General features: G+C 36.0%; 1 protein-coding gene across 9 annotated transcripts in view; it reads left to right on the forward strand.

The window, feature by feature from the left end:
* The window catches only part of APLF (aprataxin and PNKP like factor), a 70,956-nt gene that overhangs the window by 28,048 nt on the left and 30,286 nt on the right, over positions 1–12,622 (forward strand). For 5 of the 9 annotated variants that reach the window (XR_010730294.1, XM_066267280.1, XM_066267283.1 and 2 more), the window contains 3 exons: positions 3,010–3,157; positions 3,830–3,962; positions 11,045–11,226. Coding sequence is in view for 8 of the 9 variants with exons in the window: in XM_066267280.1 (XP_066123377.1) it covers positions 3,010–3,157; positions 3,830–3,962; positions 11,045–11,226 (463 nt within the window). In the remaining variant the exon portion in view is untranslated. The remainder of the gene's footprint in view (positions 1–3,009; positions 3,158–3,829; positions 3,963–11,044; positions 11,227–12,622) is intronic. The other 4 variants (XM_066267281.1, XM_066267284.1, XM_066267282.1 and 1 more) reach the window with 3 other exon arrangements.

Consider the following 12,622-nt stretch of genomic DNA (forward strand, 5'->3'; position numbering starts at 1 on the left):
TACATGGATCAGACTGACAGCTGTCAGAGGGGAGGAGGATTGGGGGGCTGGATGAAAGAGTGTGAAGGGATTCAACAAAAAATACATAGACAACAGTGGTGATAGCCAGAGGGAAAGGAGGTGAGAGTGGCAATTGGTGGGGGAGGGTAAGGGAGGAGATAAGGATGGAAGAGACCTTGCTTGGGGTGAAGAGCGCATGATGCAGTTAATGAGTTGTACACTTGAAACCTGTATGGTTTTGTGAACCAATGTCACTCCAATAAATTCCATAAAAAAATAACCATGGCTTACATTTTAAAGTACAAATCTTCCTCTTTTCTCTTTATCACACATGTATAAAGAATACTGTTTTTTAACCAGCTACTGAAATGAGAAATATAGAGAAACTATTTTTTTGTTAAAATAAATAGTGGAATTATATACTTTTCTTAAAAATCAGGAAAATGCTATATATTTCTATACAACAAAGTATGGTCATTGCCAGTTAATTTACTTACATTATTAGTAGTCGATTTTAATTTTGTTCACATCCAAATTAGCTTGTCCCCTTGTTGTGAAAGGTCAGAATTTTACCTTAAATCAGATTGTGGATTAATGAATTTTGAAAATTTTTTTTGTATTGATAAAACTGAAAATACAACCCACTTTAAGAGCATTGTACTATTTCAGGCTATTTGTTATAAGGAATATCATTTGGTATGTTATCGCTGTAAAGCCAAATATTTTGAAAGAGGTAGTAAATATTTTGTATATGTTTTGGTAATTGTGCACCTAGTTTAGAGTAACCAAATTAATTGTTTTTATATTAAAATTTAAATGTTCTGTTTTGAGACTGCTAGTGTAAAATTTTCTTCGAGGATATTGATTTCAATCTCACTTCTTTTTCTGTTTGTGATTTGGAGTTTACAAATATTTCCATGATGATAAAATGATTTCTGATTTGTAGTAATTACTTTTATTTTTTTACCTTCAGCACCTGTGTAGTAATAGTTGAAGAACAGTTTAACTGTAATTGCTATTTTTGCCTAACGATGCGTTTAACTGTAATTGCTATTTTAAATTGAAGATATTCATCGCATATGCATCATGCAATATATGATTTAAAGTGTTTAGCCCCCTCTTTTAAGCATTTTGACAGTATTTGATTTATTTAAGGATATTTTCACTTTCATTGGTTAAAACTTAATATTTGAACAAGCAGAATAAAGATGAACCTAAAGTACTGAATACTTTCTCTAAAGGTGCTTTGTATTAGAATATATGTTGGCAAACTTTCTTTGTAATGGACCAGATTGTAATTATTTTAGGTTTTGCAGACCATATAATCTATGTCTGAATAACTTAAACCTCCTTTTCTAGTGCAAAACCAACCATAGACTACCCAGTGCTGTGTTTCAGTAACACTTAATTTACAAAAACAGTAGCAGGTTGGATTTGGACTAAGTGTTGCAGTTTGCTGATTGCTCATATTACAAGAAAAGCCTAGTTGCTTAACAAAACAGCCCCCAAATGCTGTGCTTAAACAAGATAGAAGATAATAGTCCAGTTGTAGGTGCGCTCTCCTTCATAATGGAACTCATCTACTCCAGCTAATGGAGTAGCTCTTGTCATCCTCAATAGAAAGCTTCCGAATTAGCTTCGCCGTTGATGTTTCCAGTTGGTAGGATGAAAGTGAAGAAGAGAATCCGGGACAAGTGTGTTGCATATATCACTGCCATTTACAACTCCTCCCTTGAAAAAAAATTAGTCACATGGCTTCACAGAGTTTCAAGGAAAACTGAAAAATGTGGTCTCTAGCTATACAAACAGACATTGTTACAGATGCTTACTGATCAGTGCCATTCCACTTTGCTGTCTGTTATGCCAGTAACATCCATCTAGCCACTGAGGAGTGATGCTAACTAAGCACGTGGCCTGTACAGCTCTACAATCCTGCCATATCCTTTGATAAAAAGGAGCCCTGTGTTTTGGCAGCTCCCGTACCACCAGCACTGCCCTATGGAGGCAGCTACCATTGAGCTCCTCAACACTGCCTCAATAGTGTGTATTTTACTGCTTATTGTTCTGGATCCTTCTGGGTCCCACTGGTGTGTTCTCTGGTCTTATGTAATCAATCCATTTTAGTATGCCTACCTCTTTGAGGTAGCAATCAATTCCACCCCTAGCCCTGGTCAGCCATTAATCTGATTTCTCTCCCTCTTGTGAATGTCATATAAATGGAATCATATGAAATAAAACCTTTTTGTTATCTGTCTTTGACTAAGCAAAATGCCTTTGAGATATAGCCATGTTGTTGTCCATACCAGCAGTTTATTCCTTTTTATTTCTGAGTAGCACTTCCATTTTCTTATTTTAAAAAAGATAAATTTGTTGGATCACCTCTATGCATACATAAGTAATAATGATGCAGCAACTTTGGATAATCATCGCATTTTGCAGCAAGCAGGAAGTAGTTCTGCTCGTACACTCCATATGTGACCATGAATGCTCCTGTGTCAGAATGTTTAGCTTTTGGTCAGGCTACAAGTTTGGGCAGATTTTACAAGTTGGCTGAACTAGCCAGTACCCCAGTAACAGCTATGTATGAACTTGACATCAGGATTTTATTTTTTTCTTCAAGAGCCTTACTAACTTAGCTGATATAATTGCAACTTGCGTTTTCTCTTTGGATGGAAGTTGGTGATCTTTTATGGATGATCTGGACAAATAATGAATAAATAGATAGCTTTTAAGCCTTGAGAGAGACGGCTGCTCCCCATCTCATAAATAGCTGTGGTGTTTAGATTAATGTATTTTATGGTGATACTGTGGTCAGAAGACAAAGAACATGTCCTAGGCTATATATTTTAATCTATTATACTATAATCCGCTTTTTTGCTAAGTCTGAGAAAAGTAGCATAATTCTTTAGTTAGAGGTATTTGGGAGACTCCCGTTTATAATGACATGGTAAGCAACAGAAATATTTAAGTGTAAATGATAACTAATTGATTTTTATTTTATTTGTTTAGGAATAGTCAAATGTTTGATGAAGATGATATATTGAATGAAGCACCAGAATCATCCTTGGTTAATTTGCCTGATGAGACATCTGGTGCCCCACAGCTAACAAGAAGAACAGAAATGGTGACGACCCAGACTTCTACCACAAGTAGCGTAGTGAGAAATTTTAGATTTTTTCATTTATAACTTGTTCCTTAAGTTATTTTGAGGAGAGAAAAGACAACTGAAATTAGATGTATCATGACAGTATTGGTAGCATTGATCTGCTTTTGATCTTTTAATGTTAAGCTCCAAGAGAAACACTTCAACTACTAGTAGAGATCATGAATTTCTTTCTTTGAGAAATTTGATTCAATCCAGAATTTTAGAGGGTTTTCTGGTGGGGGCGGGGGTTGTTTTTTTTTTTTTACAATGACACAGAGTCAGAGAGGGATAGATAGGGACAGACAGACAAGAATGGAGAGAGATGAGAAGCATCAATCATTAATTTTTTGTTGCGACACCTTAGCTGTTCATTGATTGCTTTCTCATGTGTACCTTGACCGTGGGGCTACAGCAGACCAAATAACCCCTTCCTTGAGCCAGCGACCTTGGGTCCAAGCTGGTGAGCTTTGTTCAAACCACATGAGCCCGCGCTCAAGCTGGTGAGCTTGGGGTCTCAAACCTGGGTCCTCCGCATCCCAGTCCGACGCTCTATCCACCGCGCTACCGCCTGGTCAGGCTTAGATGGGTTTTGTAATGGTAGTTTTCTGCAAAGTAAATGTTTTTACAATTTTATTAGGGAAGTATGCTTATTTTTAGTAATTAATAAAATAGGTGCTTTTTTAGTCTTTCCTAGGTGAATGTGCAGACTTCAGTAAGCAGCAAGTAAACCCTGCCCAGAGGAAAAGAATCCTTCCAGCATGGATGTTAACAGAAAATCTAGGTGTTCAAAACCTTTCAGCACCAGTGATCAGTGAAAGTAGGTTTTGTTTCAAGAAAACATTAAGCAGAATTTGAAAGTTTTTCTGAACAAATGGAGATAGGGTGGCAGTTGTCTAAGTACATTACTTAGCCTAATATTTTTTAAGATGTGTACATGAAATTTAATTAAAAACACATGCTGTTATTTTATGCCATTTATCAAACATCTTGCTAATTATTTTTTGATTGAACAAGTGCTAGATTTACCATATTAACATAGATTTTTAAACAAACCTGTTGGTGTCATGTCTAAGATAAAAAGGTAGCACAGTAAGGGCTTTATAAATTCATATGACTAAATAAAAAGTTCCAAGAACACAATGTCATATGCTGGGGGATTTAAAGAAGAGGTGACCTCTGTCCTAGTATAGCTCACTGTCATGTACAGTGATTTATGCCATCTGCTGGGTATTTCCATTAATTCAAGATTATGAAAAAGTTTTCTGCATTGTCTTTAGTTAGGATTTTATTTGCAACTTTTCAGTCATCTCAGGTTCAGTTTCTTTTGACTGACTGTTTTCTTTTATGTGGATTAAATTTTCTTGTTTATTCTCTTATCTGGTGACTTTCTATTGGAAATTGAATGTTGTAAATGATATTTTGTAGAGCCTTTTGATTTTTGTTCCTCTGGATAAATATTTTTGCTCTAATAGACAATTAATTTGGCCTGATAGGCAATTTTCTTCTAATTGGCAGTCAATTCAAGCCCTCCCATCTGTGTTTCTCCTGTGTGGACAGCAGTTACAGTCTCTGCTTAGTTTTTTCGGCTTTCAGCTGCTGCTTTTGCTCTGGGTTTCAGAGCTTTCTCTGAAGCACACGTCAGCTAAGGATTTGAGTTAGTTTTATGCGTTGATTTTTGTTCTTAGCTCTCTTTGGCTTTCTTCCTTTTAGGATTTTATCCCTAACTTTCTCCCTGCTCCACAAACTTCAAACTCTGTTCTTTGACCAGTTAAGCCTGTGAGGCTACAGCTTTCTACTACCTGTGAATCGGGAGATGCCCTCAGGAAAAAAGTCACAAATATTAAATATTTCAAGCTTAGCTTCTTCTCTAGTTTTGCTTTTTGGGTCATGCTTCAATGCCTTCAAATAGTTGCTTTTAAATATTTTGCCCAAAATTTGTAATGATTTTGCTTGGAACGGTTGGTTCATTCAAGCTACTCTTTCATTTTCCCCTGAACGTTATATTTTATAACTTAGCAGCATGATTGAATATATATATATATTTTAGTTGATCTTAATGCTATTACTATTTCTAATATTTAGCATAGTAGCAAAGACGTCTTCTAAAGTTTTTTAATCCAATTATGTTATATAGACAGAATATTTCTTATATAATTCTAGTTTGGATTGTGCTAGGATTAGGGTGATCTTGTGGGGAAAACAGGTTGTATCTTATGGAGTATAGTAGGATCAGGGTGATCTCGTGGGAAAATAGATTGTATGTTATGTGTTGAGCTAGATGTAATTTAATTTGGAGCATTTTCATATCTAAACCTAAATTTTCCTGGTAAGAGTTTTATTCCATTGCAGTGGTTTTGAATTCCCTCCCCATTATTATATGTATAATATTATTTATTTATTTATTTATTTAGTGACAGAGATAGAGTCAGAGAGAGGGACAGACAGGGAGGGAGAGAGATGAGAAGCATCAACTCTTCGTTGCAGCACCTTAGTTGTTTGTTGATTGCTTTCTCATATGTGCACTGACGGTGGGGGGGGGCTACAGCAGACCGAGTGGCTCTTTGCTTGAGCCAGCGACCTTAAGCTCAAGCTGGTGAGCTTTGTTCAAACCAGATGAGCCCGCACTCAAGCTGGTGACCTTGGGATCTCGAACCTGGGTCCTCTGCATCCCAGTCCGATGCTCTACCCACTGCTCCACCGCCCGGTCAGGCTATATGTATAATAAATTTTCTTTTTTTTTAAATTATTTTTTTAAAGATTTCATTTATTCATTTTAGAGAGGGAGGGAGGGAGGAAGGGAGATAGAGAGAGAAGAGGGAGAAGAGGTAGAAGCAAGAAGCATGAACTCCCATATGTACCTTGATCAGGCAAGCCCAGGGTTTAGAACCGCCGACCTCAGTGTTCCAGGTCAAGACTTTACCCACTGCTCCACCGCAGGTCAGGCTAAATTTTCATTTGTAATATTTCTCATTAAATGTGCTAATTCTCAATTTGTAGGAAGGTAATAGCAAATGGGCGATGGTAGTAGAGAGGGGTCAGGCACTTTCCCTCAGTAGAACGATTTTTCTAATATAGCAGAATAACTTCACTTGACCAAAATTGGACTACCTCCCTGAAAACAAGTTCTTTTCTATCAGTGTTTTGTACTGTAATTGCTTCTGCTGTGCTACCACTATTATATTACTTAAAATAGACTAAAATATATTTTACTTCAAATGATAAATAGCTATTAACTTTTTTTTATTGATTGCTTTTAGAGAGAGAGAGAGAGAGAGAGAAGCATTCATTTGTTGTTCCACTAGTTGAGCATTCATTGATTGTGCCCTGACCCAGGATCGAACCCACAACCTTATTATTTCAGAAGATGCTCTGACTGAACTAACAGGCCAGGACCTAATAGCTACTAACTTTCACTTTATAGTTGTATCACATAAAATAAGAAGCACATTTTTGGGCACTTTACCTTGAAAATTCAAATGAGAGTAATTTGACATTGATTTGAATAGGAATATTATATGGTGCTCATTGTACTTAAAACGCCAACACTTCAACATAAGATAGAAAAGTCTTTGGGTTCAGGTATATTTTTTTATTAAAAATTTAGACTTTGGAGGGGATTTTCAAGAGCATTAGGTTACAGGACTTCTTTTAGGACAGGAAGATTTAGAAGTAAATCTAGCTAATTAAAGGTTGGAATAATTTGACTTCTTGTGCTATGAAGTTTTTATTTTATTGTTATTGTTTTGTTTATTTAAATGATAGGCCATCCAGTTCAATAGACTGCTGCTAGCTATTTTTAAAAATCTATTTCCAGGATGCATTTTAGACTTATTTTGATATCAGTTATTTTTTTATATCTTTTGCAGCCTTAGTACTGTACTGTGTTCATTGGTAATTTATTTGAATAATCTGAAACCAACTTGATATTTTGGAACCTTCTGCATCATACAGGATAGATAATGTTAATTGATCCTGAATGACTTATCCCAGATCCTGTAATGAATGCCAGTGCTCTAATAGAGATCTAACTTGGCCTGACTCTAGGCCTATATGTTGAACCAGGTTACTACTATAAAGTCACCTTTCTTTTTTTTTCTTTTTTCTTTTTAAATAGGCACTTGTATTCTCTCCTGGAACTTTTCTCAGTTTAACTCTCGGTTTAATCCTTTTATGTGTGTGAATTTTTGCAGTGATCAGGCTGTCTTTTCTGTTATTCAACAGTATAGTTGTAGTTTATTTTCTAGGTCCCTAGGTACCGGCCGTTGGATATTAGCATGAGTTTTTCAGGCCAGAGAGAAAATTTTCTCCATGTTCCTTCATGATTGGAAGTGAATATATTTGGGCCAAGGCTACTAGAACCTTCTTTTTCTTGACTTCCTTTCATCTCTATTCACTCAGCTTCTAGGCCCCAGGACAAGCCAACTCTTAGGTTATGGCAGTCTTACTAGATTGAAAAAGGACAGTTATCTAAGAGAGTAGATAACTGTAACAAAAAAGAAGGTAAAACTCAGTAGAAATTTTGGGGCATTGTATACTACAGAAAAATAAATACAAATAGCCAATAAATATATGATTACTGTAAGGTAGGAAAATATAAATTGAAACAACCAGATATCATTTTTTGTTCACTAAACTCATCAAAATCTAAGCAGTTGTTAGTAACCAGTGCTGACAGAAATGAGTATCATTGAACATAGTTGGTGGAAGTCTAAGTTGGAATAGCCTTTTAAATTTATTAGCCCGTATCTCTTAAATTTTTAAATATGTGACATACTTTGATCCAGAAATTCTAATTCTAGGTATTTATTCCACAGAAATAATAGCATTTATATTTTTAATCCTGTGCCTATTTATATATGTGTATTTGTAGATACCTGTATATTTGCTTAAACTTAGGAAAAAGTTGAGAAAGATACACAACAAATTATTAATATCACTGTTAGGAGTGATTTCTTTGGAGTTAAAATTGAATAGATATGCCTGACCTGTGGTGACGCAGTGGATAAAGCATCAACCAGGAACGCTGAGATCGCAGGTTCGAAACTCTGGGCTTGCCTGTCAAGGCACATACGGGAATTGATGCTTCCTGCTCCTCCCCGCTTCTCTCTCTCTCCCTCTCTCTCTCTCTCTCTCTCTCTCTCTCTCCATTCTCTAAAATGAATAAATAAAATCTTTTAAAGAAATTGAATAGATATAATTTTAATGACATATATGTATGTAGCCAAGCTATCATTTAGATATTAGTGTAACAGCTCGTATAAGTAAATGAAATTAGTAATAGTTAAAAATAAACTGATCTGTTTTCATAGTTCATTTCTTTATATTTATATCATTTAATTGCACCTAGTCTGGCTATAAAAATGTTTGTATATGTTATATACAAAGATCGTTATGAGAAAATTAACTTACATACTTATTTCTGCCCTCTTTGTAAAAAGCATTTTAACAACACTATCAAAATGCCTTCTTCCAATGCAAAAGAAATTAGTTTTGGTTTTTACAAGGAATATTTAAAGTAGAGAAATTTGAATTTAAAAGAATTGAATATTTTAAATATAGATATTTTTAATTTTAGAATTTTGTATACATGTTATTGACACTTGGGAATATGGCATACTGCCATTTGGGATGAAGCTGTGTCTTACTTAATTGACATTTCTTAGTTTTTAGCATAGTAAGCAATACCGTAGTTGACTGTTACCCTTGGTCTGACTGATTGATAACTTTTGAGCATTTGGTCATTTGTTTCACCAAGATGTGCATTTTTATTTAATTCTATTTCTGACAGTTTCTAAAATGATATGGACTCCCTCCTAATTTAGATTTAAAGCAAATATTTAAATAATTTAGGTAAAGTTTAGTTAGATAGTTTATTCATCAGTTTCCTTTAACAAATGCATTATTTTTATGATGGTTCAACTGACTTTCCTGTTTAATAATATGGAGGGTACAAAATCTATTAGTATTTTTTCACTGAATTTAATGAAGTGGATTTATTTATTTATTCATTTATTTTTGTGACAAAGAGAGGGACAGATGGGGACAGACAGACAGGAAGGGAGAGAAATGAGAAGCATCAGTTCTTCGTTGTGGCACTTTAGTTGTTCATTGATTGCTATCTCATATGTGCCTTGACTGAGGGACTACAGCAGAGCAAGTGATCCCTTGCTCAAGCCAGCGATCTTGGGTTCAAACTGGTGAACTGTGCTCAAACCAGATGAGCCTGTGCTCAAGCCCGCACCTTGTGGTTTCAAACCTGGGTCCTCTGCATCCCAGTCTGACACTCTATCCACTGCGCCACCACCTGGTCAGGCTGGAATGGATTTTTTCTTAGGTTACTTTATAACTGTTTTGAGCAAACTACAGCCCATGAGCCAACTACTACCCACAACCTTTTCCTATAAATAAAATGTTATTGGAATATAGCTATGCTTGTCCATGTATGTATTCTCTGTGGCTACTTTCACACCACAAAGGCAGGGTTAGGTAGTTGTGACAGATGCTGTATGGGCCACAGAACTTGAAATATTTACTTTCTGGCTTTTTACAGAGAAAGTTTGTTAACCCTTTTTACATCTCAGCATTAATTCTACAATAATTAGAATTATTGACAATGATTGCCTTACATACTTACATCCAGGCTCTCAAGGGAACCTTTGGACAATTCTGTTTATGTTCACAAGTATTTAGTCCAATGTATTCTTATTGAGCACCAGTTTTGCAGTAGGTACAGTTGTAGGTAGGTGTTAGAGACACAAGGTGGCACCAGTGAACAAGGCACATAAAGTCTCTGTCCTCAAGGAGCTATTATTAAGTGCAGGGGAGAGAGACAACTTACCATGAAGACTTTCTCTTAAGCAAATCTTCTATTGTGGTTAGACAGTTCATGAATTTGTTAACAGAATGTTATACTGACTTAAGTTTCCTAACTGTATTGAATCGTGGGAAGTATGACATGGAGTACAGTGTCCATTGTTATTGAGACTTATTTTCTTCATCAGAGAAGTTTATAGAGGTCATGCTCCCTTTTGGGTTATTTTGGGTTCTTAATATAAAAGATAAATTAAATTGAATTTCTCGCTGTGGCTGTTAGGGGCTTAATAAATATACTATATAAAATTCATTGGATAGCTAAATGTCTGGTTTTCTGTTAGAAAACGTCAATGCTAAAATAAATGATAGCTGACACATATCAAGTACTCTCTTAGATAATTTTTATGTCTTAACCTCATTTAACCTGGTAACTCTGTGAGTTATTATTATAATTGCCTTTTTCCAGATGACGAAACCAAAGTTCAGAGAGGTGAGGTGAACCGGTTAAAGCAGGGGTCCCCAAACATTTTACACAGGGGGCCAGTTCACTGTTCCTCAGACCGTTGGAGGGCTGGACTATAAAAAAAACTATGAACAAATCTCTATGCACACTGCACATATCTTATTTTAAAGTAAAAAAACAAAACGGGAACAAATACAATACTTAAAATAAAGAACAAGTAAATTTAAATCAACATACTGACCAGTATTTCAATGGAAACTATGCTTCTCTCACTGACCACCAATGAAAGCGGTGCCCCTTCCGGAAGTGCAGCGGGGCTGGAAAAATGGCCTCAGGGGGCCGCAGTTTGGGCACCCCTGGGTTAAAGGATACCCCTCTAGCATCTTAACCTTGCTGACTCTAGGGCTGGAGCTCTTGGCTGTTGTTCTGCTTAAGACTTTTTGAGATTTGCAAATAAGTGTTTTCAATTTGGTATTAACATAACTGGAACTTTAATTTCATCCTTTTCTTTTGCTGTTGTTTTTTGTTTTTGTTTTTGAATTGGTATGGATTATTGATATCTGAAGATACTGGAGTTAATTTTTTTCTTTCTCTTTGTATATGTGTGCTAATGTGTGTTTAAGATAATGTAATACGGGAACATAGAAGAGAAGGAATCTACAAAGATAAAACCCAAGTAAACGTAACACAGCAAGAAAGAAAGCAACTAATACCACCAGGAAGCCCAGAAAGCACATCAGCAGAGGAAGACACAGGAAAAAAGTGCAAACTTGCTGATGAGGAAGAGTCTGTCATTTCATCCAAGGTAATTTAAAAAAACCTCATTTTCTGATTGTTTTCTTCATCAAGTGTTCAAGATAGGAATGAATCATGGTGTATATAGCAAGAAGTTTATGAAAACAAAACCTAGCCTATATTTTGTTGGCTTACTGACACTAACCTTTAATATAATATTTGCATTGTGGAAAACAAAGCTGTTTAATTGAGAAATTTTCAGTTGGGGAAAAATATAAGGATCATTTGACTCTGATTATAATTGATACCTCCATTCTTCTAATTTATTGTTTATTCTAAAATAGCATGTAACTACCTTTTTCTTGATGAGTATGCAAAGAACAATCCATGGTCTACTTTTAATGGCTTTTGCAGGATTACTTCTGGGCTAACTTACAGTATTTATAAACCTTCTCTTTCAGTTTTTGCTAAGTTATTAAAGTGGTTTATATGACTTATGCATTCTTTAACACTGCATACTTAAAGAAAATGAGGCCTCTATTAGATATATAGAGAGAGAGAGGGAGAGGGAGAGAGAGGGAGATATCCCAGAGCAGAATCATCAGGTATTCTTCCTCTTGTTAGATGGGTGGTTTAGATAATAGTTTTCATGATCCTGTAGACCTGTGACTGAGGTTTGTGAGCCTTCATCTCTTTAGTCTCAACAAAAGCCAAAGGAGTGGATTGGTTTTAGGATAGTGTGCTCTGGAATGATTGAAAGGCCAGTAGCACTTCAGAGGGTCAGGCCTTATAGTACTCCCCTCACTCCTGCCTCCTCTCCCATCAGAGCAGGTCTGTCTTCTCACTGGATCTTTTCTTCCAGATCAAAAAGTGAGTCTATAACTATAAGCTCAACCCCTTGCTTGCTTTTAGAGTCAAGTCAATGTATTGGCTATAAAAGCTTATTAAGGTAAAACTTACTTACTTTGAGCCTGAACATGCTCTACTATCTGAACGTATTAAAATGATTGCCTTTGTTTTCCAAGAAGGGAATTTTTTCAGAATAATATCTATAGTATACATCTTTTACTATGTTTATTTCAACCCATTAGTTTGATGATCACATTTGATGATCACAAGTAAAACTTTCAGAAAGAGCTTCTTAATTGATGGATTATAGAGAGGAGCAGTAAACGGATCCAAAGTATTTGTGGTATTTTGGTGGCATCAGGGGAGTCTTCAGCCAGGTCCAAGAATGTCTGAGCTCCACTTGGACAAGGGATTTTTCTTATCTTACAGTTTCTGCAGGAGATCCACCTCTCATAGAACAGGAGAAATAGGGATCAAGGGTTCGTAACCTTCTCATAACCATTCATACAGGGCTGCGGCAAAGCTGGGCCAGAGAGAGATGACATAGACAGAAACTCTAGACCTTTCCAAACCCCACCCTCCATCCCCACCCATTTTCAGCCGACACTGGCTTGCAG

This window comes from Saccopteryx bilineata, chromosome 3, assembly GCF_036850765.1.
Source record: "Saccopteryx bilineata isolate mSacBil1 chromosome 3, mSacBil1_pri_phased_curated, whole genome shotgun sequence".
Lineage (NCBI taxonomy): Eukaryota > Metazoa > Chordata > Mammalia > Chiroptera > Emballonuridae > Saccopteryx > Saccopteryx bilineata.